This window comes from Microtus ochrogaster, unplaced genomic scaffold (assembly GCF_000317375.1).
Source record: "Microtus ochrogaster isolate Prairie Vole_2 unplaced genomic scaffold, MicOch1.0 UNK1, whole genome shotgun sequence".
NCBI classification, from domain to species: domain Eukaryota; kingdom Metazoa; phylum Chordata; class Mammalia; order Rodentia; family Cricetidae; genus Microtus; species Microtus ochrogaster.
Window position 1 is genome coordinate 11,651,168 of NW_004949099.1, and position 20,114 is coordinate 11,671,281.

At 44.7% G+C, this 20,114-nt stretch overlaps 1 protein-coding gene across 2 annotated transcripts in view; it reads right to left on the reverse strand.

Moving 5' to 3' along the window:
• Nucleotides 1–20,001, reverse strand: part of Frmd4b (FERM domain containing 4B) — a 191,707-nt gene extending 171,706 nt beyond the window's left edge. Inside the window, exon 1 of one of the 2 annotated variants that reach the window (XM_026788213.1) lies at nt 19,542–20,001. In XM_026788213.1, the coding sequence (XP_026644014.1) occupies nt 19,542–19,703 (162 nt within the window). In that variant the 5' untranslated portion in view covers nt 19,704–20,001. The remainder of the gene's footprint in view (nt 1–19,541) is intronic. The other variant, XM_005364928.3, reaches the window with a different exon arrangement.
• Nucleotides 20,002–20,114: the final 113 nt, after the last annotated feature.

Here is a 20,114-nt window from a genome sequence, read left to right on the forward strand (position 1 = left end):
CATTTACTTTTCTTTAATAAATAAGCAAGAGATGAGAAAACAGAGCCAATGGTGGACATGCCTTTAATTTTTTTATGAAACTGCCCAATAGTCCCCCCCCCGCCCCAACTGTCTTCTCTATCATTTTACATGCCTACCAGCAATCGGTGAGGTCTAGCTGTCCTTTGTTTTCACCAGTACATGGTATTATGGGTCTCCTCTTCCTCCTTCTCTTTTTCTTCCTCCTCCTTTTTTCGGCAGTTTTCTGAGAAGAGTCTTACTCTGTAACTCACAGTGTCCTGGTGTCCCGGAACTCACTACATAGCCCAGGCTGCTCTCAAACTTGTGATCCTCCTGTCTCAGTCTTCCTCTCAGTGCTGAGCTTACATGCCTGCACTCCACTCTCGGCTAGATCTCTCTCTCTCTCTCTCTCTCTCTCTCTCTCTCTCTCTCTCTCTCTCTCTCTCTCTCTGTGTGTGTGTGTGTGTGTGTGTGTGTGTGTGTAGACTTCAGAGGACAACCTTCAGGGGTCAGTTCTCCCCTTCCATCATCATCTCATCAGCCCCAGGTTTTCTTAATACGGTCATGTCAGGCTGTGTAGTAGCAGAGACTACACTACCGAGTGACTGTTTTCAGATTATGGGTTTAAATGACAACTAAAGATTAGGAAGAACAAACACTTACATAGTCCTTTAATGCACACCAGGCTCCGTCTAGTCTCCACCTCGAGGGATTACCTAGCATAAACCGCGTAACATCTTTGAGGTCGGGATTCTTATTACTGTCTCCATTTTACAAATGAGAAACCTGAGGCAAAGAGATGCTTTTTGTTTGCTTGTTTTAGTGTCTCGAGACAGGGTTTCTCTGCGTAGCCCTGGCTGTCTTGGAACTCTGTAGACCAGGCTGGCCTCAAGCTCAGGGATCGGCCTGCCTCTGCCCCCCCAAGTGCTAGAATTTGAGGCACCACTCTACCTGGCTGATGTTTTTGTTTACAAAAGCCACACAGCTAGGAAAGGGCTGTAGCATCTGAGCCTCCACAGGGCTCCGGGTTCCCGGGGACCATGCTCTTCTGCCCCTCAGAACTGTCCCAAAACATCTCCACTCTCCCTCTCATATTAACCAAGAAGCAGCAATGGACAAAGCATGCAGAGTGCCCTGGACTCTTTCATATGAAGGTGGTCTTCACGTGGTCAGCATTTCCCTCCTGCTTCAGCCCATCTACCTTTGAGCTTAAAGCCTTTCCCTTTGATCGGCACATTCCCAGTTCTTGATGTCTTTTCTCGGGAGGTTCCTATTTTGAGCCTCTTTTATTCTTGCTGTGGTTGCATGCCTCTCTGCTAAGTCTTAGCCTTGAGTGGCTATTCTATCATAAAGTTTTTCTGCAGAAGCAAGGATGAAACCGAGTGGAAAATCTCTGTGATAGTTTATATTGGTTATGAATTTGACCCCAAGAAGACACACTTCTGATATTCCTGTGAGGGTTAGCTAGAGTGAATAACTGAGGTGGGAAGATTTACCCTAAACGTGGGTAGGTCCCAGACTGCAGGAAAAGGAGCATGTGAGCTGAACAATAGCGATCATTCATTGCTATGTGACCAGCCCCTTCATACTCCTGACTCTGTGACTTCCCACCATGATGGACTATGTTCCCTGCTTCTCCTTGCCAGGATTTGGTCACAGTCAGGAGAATGGTAACTAATACAATGCTTGATTACTAGAGGCCTTTGATCTCAGTATCCAGGATTAAGGCAGTTTCGAAGTTGGTGAGTTCTACCATCACCAATATACTGAAGGCCCCAAGTTCCTCCTATTTTTTCCATTTCAGCATGTTTCCTGAAGGTTGATAGTCATAATTGCAATATGGCTGCCACCCTTCCAGGCACGAAGATCTCCACACTAACCCTTTTGAAGAACAGAGAGCTTTTCCTTGCCTGCCTTAGGCCATAGGTTTACTCTGATCCCATCACTGGCAGAGGAGTAAGGGCACCGTGATCAGCTTCAAGCACAGCATCACCTGCTCTGTGCTTCCTGAGCTACGGATCTTCTGAGCCTTGAGTGTAGCCGCAATACCTACAATGGTCACTCCAGCTCTGAGTAGTTCCACCCACGTACCCGTGTTGTAAAAAGGCTACCATCTTCTGTGATTTCTAAGACCTGAAGCGGTAGAGAAACCCTAGCTCAGAGGCCAATCAGGATTTCCCCAGGAAGCCCGGGAGGAGCCACAGATTCTGAACCAAATCAGACCCATCAGGTGATGTAGAAGTGGCTCTAAAAATCAGGTTTGGAAAATGAGCAAGGAAGGAGAGAGCTAGGGAACTAAACAGCCCACGATGACACTCTGGTAGGCCACACAACTGTCATGCCTTGACTAGCCTCACCTCCCACACCTCTGGTTCTGACTCACAAACTTTCTGTGTTAGTAATTTTCTCACCACTGTGACAATATGCTCCAAGGAGGCAGCTCCTGGGAGCAAAGGTTTATTTTGGGTCACAGTTTCACAGGGGAAGGCACGGCAGAGGGACCCAAGGTGGCAGTGGCAGGAGCATGTGGTATTCTTTACATGGTGGGCAGACTGGAAGATGGATATAACCCTTAAGGCCTGATCCTATCAGCTAACATCTGTTATCTAGGCCCTGAAACTCAAAGGTTCCATAACTTCCCAATTCAAAACAACCAATGGGAGACCAAATGCTCAAAACCAGAAGGCTGCTGGGGGTGGGGGAACAGCTCAGATTGAAGCCATTTATTTCAAATTGGGGGTTTAAGAAGCAGATAGGCATCAGAGTAACTAGGTTCAGGAGGCAGGGAGCCATCCTGGCCCCTTGGCAGCACGCATAGGACATACACATGGAGACTAGCCTTTCTGCCACTCACCTGGTGGGCACTGCCAGGAGAGTAGCCGCAAAGAGTGTCAGAGCCCTTTGGGCATGGGTTTCCTGCAGCAATTCTAGCTGACCTCTGAGTTAGTCTAGTCCTGATCAAAACTACATAAAATACACTCCCACCCCACCTCAGAGGTCACCTATGGAATCACTTGATGGAGGGAAACAGGGAGCTTCAGCCAGCCCTCAAGTGATCAATTCTGCTGTCTCTCTCGGAGACACGGGGCAGTTTCATGGTTGCTGGTGGCTAAGAAGACTCACCAAGACAGCTCAGGTGATCACATTTAATTTAATAATCACAGATTTAAAACAGTTGATAAGCAAAGGCCTCAGCATAAATATGTAAAAGAGAAAAGATGCAATGCTGTTTTCTTTTCCTGCTCATGACCTCTCTCCTTTTTACACTAACAAATGAGTAAAGGCTTTTGTGATTTCCATGAGGTTTATCTAAATGAAATTTAGCACATTTATAGCTGAGATAGACCCCAGTTGCTAAAATGTACTAAACAATAAGCGGGCAGGGGAATCCAGAGTATGAAGCCATATAATACAATGGCTCAACGAAATAATTATACTTGGCTCCTTGTAAAGCTTAAGATTTATGTGCAAGGTGGAGGAGCAGTTATATACTGTGCACATGGATGAGAACCAGCACTCCATATCAACTTACGACACAACAAGATTCCACATTAATCAAACATTTTCTAAGAGACGAAAACTCACTCTCAAGTTAGCGCTGAAAACATGTAAACCAACACACACCATGGTAAAATGCAGAATACACTTCCCCGATGCTATTGGACAAGAACAGTGCCACTATTCCAAGGAACAGGCCCTTAAGGAAGTCACGGCAGTTGAAAAGCTCTATTAATAGATGAGGTAAAATGAACACAGACAAGAAATACACATTTTGGCTAGCAGAATGGTGTAAACCAAGAGTTGCTGGCTAGGATTTCGGTTCACTCTGTGTCAGTATAAACTGGTCCAGTCGTTCTGGAAAACCAGAAACCACTAAGTAGCACCTGCTTCAAGTTGTTAACTTTATAGAAATCTGACAACAAACATCTCATGTATATAAATGTTTATCGTGGCACTGCCTTGACAGAAACTGAAAACAGCACACACAACTGATGAAAACGTGGCGCACTCATTACGCGATAGTCTGAGGAATAGTGAGATACCACTGCCTGTAAGACATCGGTAAGCAAGCTGGTAGACGTCGGCGTAGTATGCATAGGATGGTCTCACCAATTAAAAGTTCGTGTTGTGATAATGTCATATGTGAGTCATGGTATATTTGGAAAATATCATTGAGAAACATTGAAGAACTTTGACCCTCTAAGTCATGCCTACCTGTAACAATCAATTGGTGAATATATGTTATTTTAATGATAATTCTATAGTTCCCAAAAGAGCACAAATGTTCCCTTCTGCTCGATAGCAATGGAATCAATAATAACTACCCATCATTAAGAGGACACACTATGAAAACATTGGAGGCATTATTGCATTCTGGCTCCGTGTGAGTGGAGCCAGGTAAAGTCAGTGCTGTTCCAGAAATGGTCCACACACGAGTCTAGAGAAAATCGGCTGCTTTTCTATGTTGTTGAGACAGACTCTCTGATAATGTTCAGGCTGACCTTCAACTCACAATCCTTTGTTCCTGTACCATCTGAGTCAGGAATTAGAGGTGTGTGTACCCTCACACCTGGCTTTGATCAAGCATTCCGAAAAAAAAGTTTTACAAAAAGTGTACATACTCTTATAATATAAACTGAAATTCAGAATTCTGAAAGTAAAAAAAAAAATGGAAATTCCTCCCTTCATTCACTTATTCTACTTGGGGGATGAAATACTGCTGGATTTGAATTGTGTATTCCAAACTCTAGCCATTCACATACATAAATACAGACAATTTTCATTTATCTATATCTATACAAACATAAATTATTTATACACATCCATATGCATGTAAACACACACACACACACACACACACACACACACACACACACACACACACACACCATATATTGTTTTATACTTTGGTTTTACCGGGAAAGATAGCACAGATAATTTTCTAGGCCTGGGAAGCTTATGTCACAGAGTGTCTTAGTTTCATTCCTGTTGGGATAAACTACCCTGACTCACATAACATAAAAAAGAAAGGATTTATTACAACCCATGATTACAGGTTAGAGGCCAACCCAGCATGGAAAACAAGGTGGCGGGGATTTGAAACAGCTCATCCTATTACACCAAAAGTCAAAAGAAGGGAACAATGAACTCATACATGCTTCCTTGTGCTCAGCTCACTTTCTCTACTCTTCCACAGCTCCGGATCCCCTGCCTAGGGAGTGGTGCTGCCCAGAGTAAGCAGGTCTTTCCACCTTAATAACTGTAATCAAGATAGCCCTGCATAGGCGTGTCTATTAAGATAGCTGATCTAGCCAACCCCTTACTAAGACATAAGTACTTCTACATTGTGTCAAGTTGACATTTAAACTAATTGTCTCACAAAAGGACTGTCACTTAACTTACTGGTTTGCTAATAATGAAGCAATAAAATCCCCCTCCCTAAAATATGTCAAGGGGGACATTATACATTTTGATTGCATACAACAAAATTGTCCTTTAAAAAGATTGGAAGAATTTACCAGAGTAACTATATTTTTATCTGCTTCAAAATATCTCAATTATCATTTTAGGTAATTTAACCTATATAAGAGAAGAAGAGAGAATCTCATTTTTAGAAAGCCCCTTACTTTTGTTTGTTTTTTTAGTAAGGTAGATTTTGGGTTCTTTTTTGGGTCATTATTCCATGTACTCTAAACAGCCATATATATCTCTTTTTTTGACAATTTTATTTATTTATTTTTTTATTATGTATAGAGCGTTCTACCTACAGGCCAGAAGACGGCAATAGATCTCATTACAGATGGTTGTGAGCCATGTTTCAATGTTTCTCAACCATGTGGTTGCTGGGAATTGAACTCAGGACCCCTGGAAGAGTCGCCAGTGCTCTTAACCTCTGAGCCATCTCTCCAGCCCACGCCATATGTATCTTTGCATTTAAATTTGACAATGGTGTTTGTCTGGAAGTGCTGGGGGTCAAACCTAGGTGCTTGTGTAGGCTAGGCAAGTAACTGCATTATTGATATAACCCCCCAGCCCTTGTTTCATTTGAAGTACTATTTCACTATGTATTGCATGCTGGCCTGGAATTTACCATGTAGTCCGGGCTGATCTAAAACGCAGGTTCCTCCCATTAAAGCTTCTCAACTGCTGGCTGGGTTACAGTCTTATCACCCTACACCTCATCTGACAGCAGTATTTTCAGATATCACATAGCAGCTTATTAGAAGAGCACACACGTCTCCAAGGAGTTGCACATGCACTCTGGGCACCACAGGAAGCAAGGAAGGAGGCACAGGGCTGGAAGCATACTGTCAATCAGCCTTGGTTCCCACAAGATGTGTGAGCACTGCTCATAGGAATCACATAGCACCCATCTGATGGGAAATTTCATCATTCAAACAGACTGATGTCATTCAATCCCTGCTGTTGTGGTCCAGGAAGGCACCTTGGGACCCCATGCTGCTTCCTCTCTTTCTTTGCAGGTCCTTCAGGCCTGCAACTGCCTACCTTGACCTCAGGCAGGCATGGGCCAAAGGGCAACAGCCATACTGGGTTTTTAATAGCTGGCGCTTTGCCTTTGTACCTAATATCCAGTCACCACTATGGTCCATGTTCACAGAGAAGTGGATCAGCAGAACCAGCAAGAGGTTCGGCACCTATAAGCTCTCTGCTCTTCTTTATCAGGGGGCATGGGCATCACTCACTGCATTTTCATTTGCTGGACTTCTGTAAACTTTATAGGCATTTCCTAAAGAATGTACCTCCAATGGAGTCCATCCACATTGGTGGCAGACTGTTTCAGTCAGGCCGCCGGCTTGGAAGTGGTGTTGACCAAAGATAAGAAGGCAACAGCTATGCTTAGTGAAGGCATCAGCTCACGGTTTTACTCCCTGAGAAAACTCAAGACAGTCACATATGAACATGTATGTGGTGGCTGATCTTGATTGCCAGCTTGACTGCATGGAGAGGAGTTGAGGAGATTGGTGTGGCATATCCTGAGTGTGTGTGTGTGTGTGTGTGTGTGTGTGTGTGTGTGTACGCACACACGTGAAGAGCAACCCTGAATAAAGGAGGCACCATCCTGGAGGTGAGATCCAAGGTAAATCAAAAGGAAAAAGGGAGAAATCCAGGTATTGCAGGCATGCTCTCTCTTTCCTGGTTGCCATGAACCATGCTGTTCTGTCCACTGTAATAGACTTGAAACAATCAGTCAAAACAAAGCTTTCTTTTTTTAAGTTGTTTATGTAGGGTGTTGGGCTTCAGTGACTACCAAACTAAGATGGCACACACATATGCACACGTATATCAATACTTACTTTACATATATGCAGATGATAGACATGCATAATTTATTTATTTATTCATTTAAATATCTCCCATCAGCTGAGAGTAAAACAATAAATATATTAAAAGGGGGAAAGGAAGACAACACACAAGTATGATTTATTCAAAATACACAATATTCGGGTGATAGTATGGCAAACTTTTGCCATTATTTACAACTAAATGTGGCATCTGATCTTGAAAAGGTTGCACTGTCAGCACTGAGTAGGGGACAAAGGACATTGTCTGGAGTCCAGAAATTGTTTCTCAAAAATTGGCTTCTGAATTTATTAAAGGAAAACGCATCCACTAATATATATATTTCAAAAAATTTAACAGCCAAATCTTATGAGCTTGGCTGGAGCTATATTTGGCATCAATGCCTTGAAAGTTTAATATATACAAACCCTACGGAAGAAATGCACAGGAGCTCATGGTTAAGAGTCGGTAGTATAGCACTGGTATCAGCTTACTTATTAAAAATAAAATATTCCTCTCTTTAATAAATATTTGTAAATTAACTAACATTTCATTTGTTCCTGAGATTATGATTCTGTCATTATTTGAGGTTGATGATTAAACAGGATCCCAGTCTCTTTATACTGCCTGTGCTTGCAGAATTGGAAAACACCTGCATGAAGCCAAGAGTTAAGCAAAGCAAGTTTTTAATCAAACACTAATAAGACCGAGAGACAGAGAGACTCATTTTTGCTTTTTACTCCTAAGAACCCAAGAGAGAGAGACAGAGAGAGACAGAGAGAGAGACAGAGAGAGAGAGAAACAGACAGACAGTGAAAGACAGACAGAGGCAGAGAAAGAGAGATTCACTTCTGCTTTTTACTTCTAAGAACCCAAGCAAATTAGATGAAATGAAAATAAAAATAAGTAAATAAAATAAAATAAAAGCAGGCCCTACCACACTTAACTTTAGTGGGTGAGAACGAGAGAGAGGCCAGTGGCTAAGCAATGCCTGGCAAACAGTGAAAGACACCAAGAAAAGAAAGTTAATGGTTTGGGACGACATCAGCATCCGTCAGGAAAAACAGGACACCTTCCAGATCCCAGCCACAGGCCCTGGCAGGAAATGGCAATCACTTGCATACTGAACTGATGAGGGCTACAGGGCTGCCAGCCTCCCGCCCTGGGGCAGGCACAGAGGGTTCTGGTCGTGGGTGAGTTTCAAAGCGGTCCTTGGTTTGCCTGCTTCACTGTCTACTTTGACCCTAACATAGATCCTCATGAAGAAGTGATGATCCGAGAAGTCACACAAATGTGCTCTTTTCCACCTCGTATTGGCTGTTTGTTTACAGCAGTGAGGAAGCTAAACACACATGCACATATCAGTCTGCTAGGCCTTCTTCTAGGGTGAGACTTCCAAAGATTTCCAAAATACAAACAGGTTTCCTGGACAGAGCTGCAGGAATGCTGCACCCTACCACGTGTTGGTACCGGTAATCACAAATGGCCTCCAACCAGCTCCTCCCCAGAACCACCAATGTATACAGCAAGCACACCCAGGTGCACATCCCACAAGTGCCTCTGGAGTTCACACTGCTCCCGAAGACACCACTGTCCCTTTACAATGCTCATAAATACTGTAATTCTTCATTTGAGGTGATAGGAGAGAGGGGACAAGGCTCTGTATATTTCAGAAGCTGTTAGGTTTATACTATACATTAAGAGCCATGAGCATAGGAAGACAATTATTCAATGTGCATCCATCTGTTTTCCATCCATCTATCTATCCGTCCACTATCTATCCATTGTTCAGTGAGTCAGCCCCCATCAAATTCCCACTCATCTAGATATCCTCCATCTACTGCCTATTATCCATCCATCCAAATGTTATAAAAATAACATTTCTAACCAGCAGTACATTCAGTTCTTACAATAATCTCAGAAACACAGATCTTCCAGGGAAAAGAGACTATTGTTGCCCACATTTACAGCAGAGGAAAACTGAGCTTCCGAGAACTCAACATGGCTAATCACAACTGTGCACGCGTGTATCTCCACCTGTGTAAACACCAGAGGACAACCTCAGCAGTTGTCCTTCCTCAGGTGTTGTTCACCTTGGGCCTGTTTGTTTTGCTTTGTTTTTTCGAGACAAGGTTTCTCTGTGTAACAGTCCTAGCCGTCCTGGAACTAGCTCTTGTAGACCAGGCTGGCCTCGAACTCACAGAGCTCTGCCTGCCTCTGCCTCCCGAGTGCTGGGATGAAAGGCAGGTGCCACCACTGCCTGGTGCTCACCTTGTTTCTTTGAGTGATGGTTTCTCACTGGCCTCTATCTCACCGAGTGGCTGGGGTGGCTGCCTGGGAACCCCAGGGACCACTTGTCTCTGCCTTCCAGCGCTGAGATGACAAGCACGTGACACGGCACCCACAGTTTTCACAAATATGTGGGTTCTGGCATTGAACCCAGTTCTTTGAGCTTTCAAGGTTGCGCTTTATTGACTGAGTCATCACCCCAGGCCCAAAATTTGGACTCGTGAACTTCGAATCTCTAGATAATCATTTTCAAGTTCTTCTTCCCAGTTCGTTTAGATGCATAAGAGACTCACGGGTCTGATGAGATCAATTAGACCATAATAGATTCTTTGCCTTTCAATATCTGAAGTCATGAGTTGGTGAGAGGGCTTGCCCTCAGTCATCTAGAGCACTGTCACCTACTGACTAACACAGTCACAAGACCAGGGACATGGACATTTGATGAGCCAAAGACAAGGCACAGCACGTAGGACATTCCAACAATGATACTTGTGTTCCACACAGACCACGGAGAAGCTCCTGCTTGTGTCAGGAAGAAACAAGCACACTGACTTTACTATAGTGCTTTAGGACACTGACAAACTGGGAAGGATGTGATGTCCCTTCATGAGAGACGGGAACGTTCCTCAGCAGAGTACAGGGTGGGCGGAACTTAGAAGAGCATTCCAAGCACAGGCTGGGAGACAAAGACAGGAGAACAATACACGTGCAAACGTAAGTCAAATAAAGATATGGCACGGCATCAACAGTATAAATCATTTATAGATGAGAGCAGATAAAACAAATTATTATTCTTCAAATTTGTCTGTCAGTGTCGGGGTAAGACTCTGTCTGTGGAGATAGACTCTCAGTGTGTAACCCACTGACCTTCAAGTCATTATAATCCTCCTGCCCTAGCTTCCTAAGTGCTAGGATTATAGACCCAAGCTTTCTCTTCCCTGGGACTTGAACCCAGGACTCTGGAAATGCCGAGTAGATAATCTGAAGCTGATGTGCCCCAGAGGGGACTATTTCTAGGAAAAGTGAGGAAGCACAGAAGAGGTTTTCACTTGCCCCTGTGTGATTTTTATCACACCACAAAATGCTTGAGGCAGACTTGGGAAAATATCAATAAGCTGCCTGAAAACTGAGAATTGCAAGCATTTATCATTACGTTTTTTTTGCATTTCTATACAATTTTTCTTTTTGGACAGGAAGTCATTATGTAGCCCAGGTTGCTTTAAAAAAATTTACCCCATGATTCTCCTGCCTCAGCCTCCAGGTGTGTGCAATGACCTGACTCCTTAAAATTATTTCTTTTTTTTTTTTGTTTCCTGAATGCCAATATTGTTTGTGTGATAGCCAAGTATAGGCCTATCACACAGAGCTTAATGTCTAGTAGTATAAACTCAAGACAGCAAGATTTAAAACAGCACCCATTAAATGGAAAACAGTTATTTGGCAAAAACCCTACCCAAACACAAAATTCAACTGACTAAAAGTAGTCGGGACATTATGAGAGAAGGAGACGGGAGGCCTGCCAATATTTCCCTGCTTCTTTCACAGCAGGCTTTATTTCTGGATGTCCACATGCACAATTGCATACACGATGGTGATGGAATTGCGCATGAACCTTCAGTAATTTTTTTCTTCAACAAAGGTTTAACTTTTGCCTTCTTCCCATGCCATAAGTCATATGGTCTTTCTTATAAGATTTAGAACCACTGATCTTATTCTTTATTTGAGACATGCAAGCTCTTTCACAACAACCAGTCAGAACACCAAAATATAACGTTCAGAATAAACCTAAGCATGGGGTGAACAAGAACTTTTTTTAATACTGCAAGACGGAAAGAGAAAAACAAACATTCGTTTGAAATGGCAGGAGAGTCCGTTTGTAACTTCATGTTTGCCGAGCTGTGTGCCAAAAAGTTCACAAATGTATTTTAAAGACTGGGAGACTAAACCTTAAATGATATGACTCTGAAAAACATATTTATGTTATGTAATGGGATAAAAAAGTAAAGGTCACTTTGCTTTTCAAGGTGAGGTTGAGTGAGGATCTTAGTTTCCTGCTGCTAGTTGGTAGTTAGTTGGTGGTGGTAGTTAGTAGTAACTAGTACTTGATCCCATGGCTACCCACTCTCTTCAGCAGAGGGTAGGTGGCTGTCAAGTAGCCACTCTGAAAGGTTGTGCAATTTTTAATAGCTGAATTCTATGTCTCCCTGTTCATGTGGCCTTCACCCTCCACTTGCTTCCTGCTGGCTCTGACGTAGTTCCGGTCTGGGTCCAGCACCTGCTGGGAGGCTTTGTAGAAGATGCTATGATGTATTGCCAGCATGATCCACCTCAGCTATTGGGAGCTCTGTGAACTGCCAGCTTTCAGCTACCTCTGGCAATTTCCTCTCCTTTAAAAAGAGCTGCCTCCTCCAAGGGTAGCCCAGCTTTCAAGGGCCATCTTTCACGGGGAGCCAATGGGACTAGAGGGGAAAGGCAATGCTCTTGTTTCAGCTAGGGATAACTCTTGGCTCCAGAGCTACCTGTGAGGTCGGTTGTGGCATCACTGGTCATGAATTGTAACTAAACCTCTCTGGGCTCACTTAACTCTGCCCTCTTCCTGGTTTCCTACAGAGGGAACAATCCTCACAGGCCTTGCTGATAACCTTCCTGCTTATTGACCTTAGTCTGATTGCTAAGCAACACAATCTGCACCAGCATGCATGCTGTTCCTGGCTCCAGCGTAAGGTGAGTTGGGTTTGTTATGGACCTGTTCTCACCCGTGATCTGTGAGAAGTAACGTAAGCCCCATTGGAGGCCACACCCCTAATTTCCAGACCCTACAATGCACTTCACTTTACTGGGAACATTCTATGAGTCTGAAAGATAGTAATGAACGGTGCTTGCCACCATGTGACGGGCTCGATAGTATGGGGAAATCCAAATCTTGACTTTTGTATGACTCTGGGCAATTTGTTGTCATTGCCACATGTGTGCAGGGCCCACAAAGGTTATTGACAGTTAGGAGACATCATATGGATGCTGGGCCATGAACTCCTCTATTCTGAGTGATACACCAACATTGCCATCACCACCCTTTGATCCCCTTCCCTTCTGACCCCCACTATTCTACCCTGTTGAACCCTGCCACCCTTACTGCTGCCAGCAATAGTTCTAAGTCAATAGCTCCCTCTCCTAAGAGTCTAAAGAAAATGTCAGAAGTACAAGGCCATTTGAGGGCAGGTGTCGCTCTCAGTCCAAATGTTTCTGACACTTTCTGCTCAGCAGGCTTTGAAGAAATCCTTATCGCCGGAGTGCCCTTCTGTTTCCCTGCACCTACAGGACTCTACTTGTCCTTCACAAACCAGCACAGGGATCAGCTCCTCCTGGAAGTCTCCCACAGTCTGCCTTTCCTATTACTCTTGTCTGGTGTGTGTTCTCTGAGTGTCACCTGAAAGTCAGTCGCTTTCCTAGAGTGTTAGTTTCTTAGCGATCGCCCCTCCTTATCCTCTTGTTTACGGAGGGCCGGGGAGATGCCTGCTGCTAACCTTTGGGGCTGTAACTGGTAACAGAGTAAGCCAATGCTCATTATTTTAGGTGCGATTGAAGAAGCATATTGATCAATCACTGGTCATATCAGTCATCACATTATATATATGATGACTGATATATATATATATATGCTTGGTGAGAACCAAGCAAACGCAAACTGATCACTTACTTGAGCATTTTAAAATTAGAATCTTAAATGTTTGCACTGAGTTTGCATTTGGCGGTGGGGTGCCTAGGGAGGAAGAAGACGGCCAGAGCAGGACATTAGGTGTCTTCTTCAATTTCTTTTCCTTACTTCCTGGAGGCAGGGTCTCTCACTGAACTGAAGCTTACCACGTTGGCTGGGCTGGCTGACCAGTGAGCTGTGATTTCTGTTGCTGGGGTTACAAACACGTGCTGCTATGCTCAGCTCTTTGTGTGAGCGCTGTGATTTGAACCCAGGTCCTTACGACTGCATAGCAAGTGTTCTACCCAGCCTCTTAGGTTTTTGATGAGAAAATATTTCAAATCCTGTTTTTCCGTGATAGAATTGTGGGATTTTTTTTCCCCTTAACATTCTTTACCCCACACTGCTTTTTAAAATGTAGTTTCTTACTCTAAAGGGGAAAATGGTAAAATTTTTAAAGATTGATACCAGTCATTTAACTCTAAGCAGCAGGGTCACAGATAGCTATTCTACTCCAGTAGTATCAGAGCAGCCACAAACGGGTAACTGCATAGCTGTGTGACAATAAAACTTTATTCATAAACACAGGAGACAAGTTTCCAGAGTATAAAACAAAGGGTCAGAGCAAGCAAAGTGCATGTGTTTTAAAATAACAGAGACCACCAAATGCTTGATGCAGATTTGTCTCGGGGGACACATGGCTTTTTTTTTTTTTTGTTTCAATCAAGCCAGGGAGACACAAAACTCAAGTGTTAGCACTCTGGATCATCATAGAGAAATGAACTCAGAAATCTGACTACAAGATGCCTATGGCTTCCTATATTCATGTATGAGGTTAAAAGAACATAGGACTGCCGATGAAAACACTTCCGATACCCTACATCTAACCCATACACAAAGGAATTCTTGCCTTCTTTCTTAATAAACATTTACCCACTGAAGATGGGAACTTAATTTCCATATAGCTTGTCTCGGGTATAAAACCAACAGCAATACTGTCAGTGACCTTTTATCCCAGACACTCTGAGCTCAGTGCTAAGGTTTTATAAAAACAAGAACCTGCCTTTATTAAGCATTTTCTTATGCCTGAGAAGTGTCAAGTGCTTTATTAATATATCTCCTGAATTTTCCCCTGATCCCACACTGCAGTTATAGTGCTTCCTTGTTACCCAAGAGGAAATGAGGTTCAGAGAGGGGAAGTAATTTGTACAAGGTCAGGCTTGGTCAAGTGAAGCCTGCAGACTCTTCAAGTCCTGAGCGTTGTGCCTTCTCTTCTGTGCCAGCTGCCTGTCCCAGAGGAGCTGATCCAGCCACTTCTAGTCATAAATACCCCAGATTCAGTTCAAGTTGCGTCCTGTTGGAGGCAATGACTCCATTCACGGTTTATAGGAAATTCTACCTTGGGGACTCTGGCGAGGAGAAAATCTAACCCCAAGTAACAAACGGAGAGCTTTATTAGAGCATGCCACACTTCACAAAAAGCAGCAAGAGTTGATCTTTTGTCAACAATATTCCCCCATCATGTTCTAACTCACACAAGTGAGATAATTAATTACCACAATACATCCCATCCAGGAGGGGTATGAGCAGGACAGGCAAGCAGCTGAAGAATGAGCTTTGAGGATTTTGCCTAAATGATCAAGTTTTGTACCTGACGGAATCAACTTAAGTCTTCGCTTATACAGTGGGTCTTTGTCAAACAGTCTCAGGGGACCGCTCTTTCTGCTGTGTACTTAGCCCCATTACTACAAAAATGCCTTATAGTAAATAACATCATTATTCATAGTTGGTTGGCAAATTAAATCACTTGCTGTTCCAGCATCTAGAAGTGGAGGAAGTGTTCAATTCCAAAGAAATTATGCCTTCCCAGCTTTGCCAGCCTGGCAAAGAACATCACTGCCAAAGGCTTTATGAATAGGTGAAGGATCATCTTTCAAGTGTAGTATATGAATAAACAAAACACCCCAGAGGCCTGCCAGATATTTCAGGTAATGGATATCTCCTGCCCCACCCTGCTCGCCCGCTCTCTAGAGTGATCCAGCAATGGCTTTCTTCACAAACAAGACTATTGAGACTAGGAGCAAGAAAATTGACACCTTAGAAAAATCAACAAGATGTTAAAAAAAAATAGGTTGAGTAACACACAGTACTCTGGTGTGCATCTGGTTCATACGGCAGCACACTGGGCAGAATGGCAGCATAGTCTTCTGCACGTTTTAGAACTCAGAATTCTAGGTATTCTCATCCCGAGCCCCCGCACTCAATTCAAACAACTGCAGCAAAAATACTTTAAAAGGTATTTGTGTCTTCATCCTTGAACGTACCTCGAAGAATAAGCCTTTTTATTGAGAGAATGCTCAGTTTGAGATTCTCATTATGTGAGAGAAGCCGATGGTTGCATTTAAATTGTGCACGTGATGTGTGTGCCCACGTGCATGCCTGGAGGCCAGAGGAGGACTTCGGGTGTGCTGCCCTAACACTTTCTGCCATCCTTCCCAGGGTTTCTCATTGAGCCTGGAAGTAGGACCGGGGCCAGCAAGTCCCAGCAATCCTCCTGCTTCAGTTACCGAAAGCACACATGGCCGTGTCCAGTCTCTTCCATACGTTCTGAGTGTTTGAACTCAGCTTCTCGTGCTTGGACCACATTTTTTTTTCTCACCCTCTGAGCCATCATCCCAGTCCCTGGCTGACTTTTAATCAAATTTTGTACCCTTCCTCAGTGTCCCTTCCTTTGATTGGTAGAGCCTTGGGGAGGATCCTGATCTAAACCATGGATAGATTCACACCTGAATGGAGCCTGAGAAAGGTGGAGACCTTGATGAGAGGAAATGGGTGACCAGGAGCGTGTCTTTGCAGGACACATCTTTTCCACGGCTCCATCTTCTCTATTTCTGTATTCTGACTAACATGAGGCGGTCATCTTTCCCTAGCCATGGTCTTCCACTATGATGGTTTGGCCTTGCAACAGCCCTAAAAGAGTGGAATCAATCAGTCATTCCAGACTGAAACCTTGAGCCCAAATAATTCCTCCCCACTAAGTGTTTCTCTCAGGTATTTGTTAGAGCATCGGACACTGACTAACCCAGGCAAACATGTGGTCAATGGGCCCTAGCTCATTCCCAGTTTCAGACGCTGCCTTATACTCCAATCAGGCAATCTGGTTTGGTTTTTTTTTTAACCCCTTTGTTTGTTATTGCCACCTTAGAGAGTCTTTCATCATAATGTATGTTTTTGTTTGGCAGCCTACTCATTCCTCATTTAAAAAAATAAACCATTTATTTATTTGGGTTCGCATGTGGTTGGGTGGGTGCCATGCGTACGAGTGGAGGTCGGAGGACAAGTTGTAGGAGTCTGCTTTCAATCCACCCTGTGGGTTCTGGGCACTGAAATCAGGTCATGAGACTTGGAGGCAAGCGCCATTACCTGCCGAGGCAGCTCACCGGCTCCCCTTTTCACTTTGAATGCCACACATCGAATCTTTGCTTATTTATTATTATCATCATTGTCATTATTGACACCCTGAGAATTGAACCCAGTGCCTCACCCAGGGCTCTACCAGTGAGCTACACGCCAGAGTGAGGGGAGGAAGCTTTTGCCTTTTGCATCTCCTCCAGACACCATCTTTGTTCCTTTTGGGCCGTAGCATGCCACTGAGGATATGTGGAGAGTCATCCTGCTCCCTGGGCCAATTAGTGCATGGCATTGTGGCAGTGCATAACATCTGGGTGGGCAGACCCTGCATAGCAGCCCAGAGGATACATAGGGACTTTTTGATAGATGGATATGAGCAATCCACTCCTTCTCTGGCTATGTTGATACGTAAGCCTGATGGATGGCCATGTTTATCAGACGCCAGGAGGAAAGGGGTCTGAGGAGGATGAGCCGATAACTGCACACAGCAGGCTAGGGAAATGAGCACAGCGCCCTCGTCAAGCCGCATGCACATTTGCTCTCGGAGTAGAGCGTCAGCTGCGTTGCTCTTACTTCTTTTTACTCCCTAGCTCTTACCGCCATCAAAAAAAAAAAATCCTAGATAGAACAGGTAATATTTACTGGATGTTTTCCAAGCTCTAGGCAGTGTGCTAAATATTCTACACGTCAATTAACTCTTATTAACCTCTTTAATTAGCATTGTTCTACCCCCACTTTACAGAGGATGAAAGTGAGGCACAGGAAAGTTCATTTCCCCGTGGCCCCACACCGGGAGAGCTTGGATTGGTCCCTTGTCTGTCTAGGGGGCTGAGGGTAGAAACCGTTTTCTTTACTACTTCTCAGTCTCTATAATCTGCACCACTATTTTATTGCTCAGCGTTTGAAAAGCGTTTTTATTTGTTTGTTTTTTTAGTTTGTTTGTTTTTTTTGGAAAAATGATCTTTCTAAGCCAGCCTGGAGCTCAGAGGTAGAGTATTCACCTAGAAAGACCAAGGTCCTGGTTTCACACCCAGAACTAAACAAACATACAAACATCTTTAAAATTGACCAAGCATTAGGTCTGCGACTCAGTCAGGGATATTGGATAGCAAGCCCCAGGTGAATGAGAGACCCTGTCTCAAAACTAAGGAGAACGATATTGCTGAGGAGAGATACTTCTGGCCACACACACATGCACATGGACTGCATACCTGCCTACATGTGTGCACCCACATACTCATGAGCCCCCCCCCACACACAAAACACTTTCAGAATCAAAAAGAATAACAACTGATCCATCTTGCAGAGAAGCCAAAGACTCTCGGGTGTTCGGAAGCTTTCTTTCTAAATTGCTCAGTAACAGCATTAGCGTTAAGCCACAAATCCTCTGAATCTATGGCCAGTGGGGCACGGAGCCTGTCTGGTTGGCTACGATATTTGTGCTTGACTTTTGAGAGTTCCTCAGATATGAAAAAGGAAAGGCAGCACGACACAGGGGTGGGCACTTACTCTATAGACAAAACTGAACAGGAACTTCCCAACTAAGAAAAGGTCTGCCTGGTTCCCAAAAGCCAGGGGTGTAGTCTCCTGTGGCCAGATGGGCTCTTTCTACAGTTCCCTAATCCTCTCAAGCCCCAGTGGCCTTCCAGGGCTCTCAATGTGCCCTGCTGGCTGCATTTCAAAATGCATAATATCACAGACATGTTAGGCCAGCCAGGAGCCATGGAATCACAGGTTAAAATGTTCTTGATATTTTAACAAGGATGGAAAGCGAACATTCATTCCTCAGAACTTTCAGAGTCTGTCCTTAGCTGGCCTTTATTCTAGCCGGTGGATGGAAGACTATGACGTTTCAAAATCAAAGCTTGGTCACATGAGGGGGACACTATGACAGAAACATTTCAGCCCTATTAGGGACAGGGTCGAGTTACATGTCAGGGGTTTCAAAGATTGTAATAAAGTTACCCCATACTCAGGAAATAAGTCCAGGTAAAACCTTCATAATTTAACTCTGTAGTTTTTATACTCTATCTTAAAGATATTAATAACCAAAACAGAGAACTTTTAAATCCATATACTACTGTTCATAAAAATTCAGGTAAGTTGAGGTCCCAGAGAGGATGAATGGTCTCCTCATTGGGCAAAGTTGCTACAGAATTTGCCTGCAAGAAGGAGCCAGCAAAGGAATAAAGAGGCTGTGTTGTGTGACAGATTCAATCCAAACATAAGCATTCTAGTGCTTGGCCAAGCCACCCTTCCCTTCCCTAGCCCGTCAGCCTCTCACAAAGTGCTCAGATTTTGCTGTCCTTCCTCCCCAAAGCCAGCCGACAGAGCACAGAATCAGCTTTTCCTGGCTGCTCTCTGCAAGCCGAGGCTGCCTGGTGGAAAAGCGCAGTAAAATCAGAAGGAAGAAGGCAAATTCACTAAGACATGCTGACAGCAAGCAATGATGGGAAATCATAGCTTTCGAAATGGCCACCCCCAATGAAATGGAATAGAAATAATCCTCTCAACCTCAAAGTCGCTTTCCATAAACGCTCTGCCACAAAGCCACAGTCCCCTTTACTAGTGCCAGCAGGTAGGGACCTCCACCACTTTATAACACATGGCTGCCGGTGTGTGGGGGGGAGTAACTCCCAAGTGCCCCCATGTCCAACTGAGGAAAAAAAATGTCAGGCCACCGTTAACAGAGCTGCTGAGGATCTGACCCAAGCACCAAGCTACCCGTTAGAAGTTGAAAACAAAGGTATCGGAAGCGTGAGGTTATGAAATCATACAGGTGGACCGGCTCCCGGCGGAGCGCCCGCATCCCGCAATGGCCCCAGGCGCGGGCTCACGGGCTCACCTGGTACACGTCCCGCAGCCCGCACCATGTCCGCAGCACCTGGTGGCAAGCCCGCAGCCTCTCGGTGTACCATCTCCGCAGCGTGGACACCGTCAAGTTCCACACGAAGCGGCTGCCGCTGAACAGCAGGTCCTCTACTCCGCACATGAACACCGAAGCCATTGCCGCTGCTTTCCCTCCAAGCCTCGGGTCCCCGATACTGGGCTCGCCACGCTGTTGCAGCTGGCAACCTCCGGGGGTCAGATCTGCCACCAAACTCGCTTTTCACTGTATGTCCCGGCCAGGTTAGGGCGGCATGCCCCGGGATTGGGCGCCAGCCAGCCAACGGCTGCGGCTGGCACGGAGGCTGTGTCACCCCGCCCGCCCGCAGCGCCAGCTTCCTAAGCTCCGCCAGGCCAGCCCCAGGCGCTCCCTGGGCGCGGGAAGCCCTGGCCGGTGAGGACTCCCCGCGGCGCTGCTCCAGGGCACCAGGCCACTGGTGGAGCCCAATAACTCTTTGCAGGCCTAGTGGGGAGCTGCATTTCAGTGCGCTTGCATACACCACACATACACACACACACACACACACACACA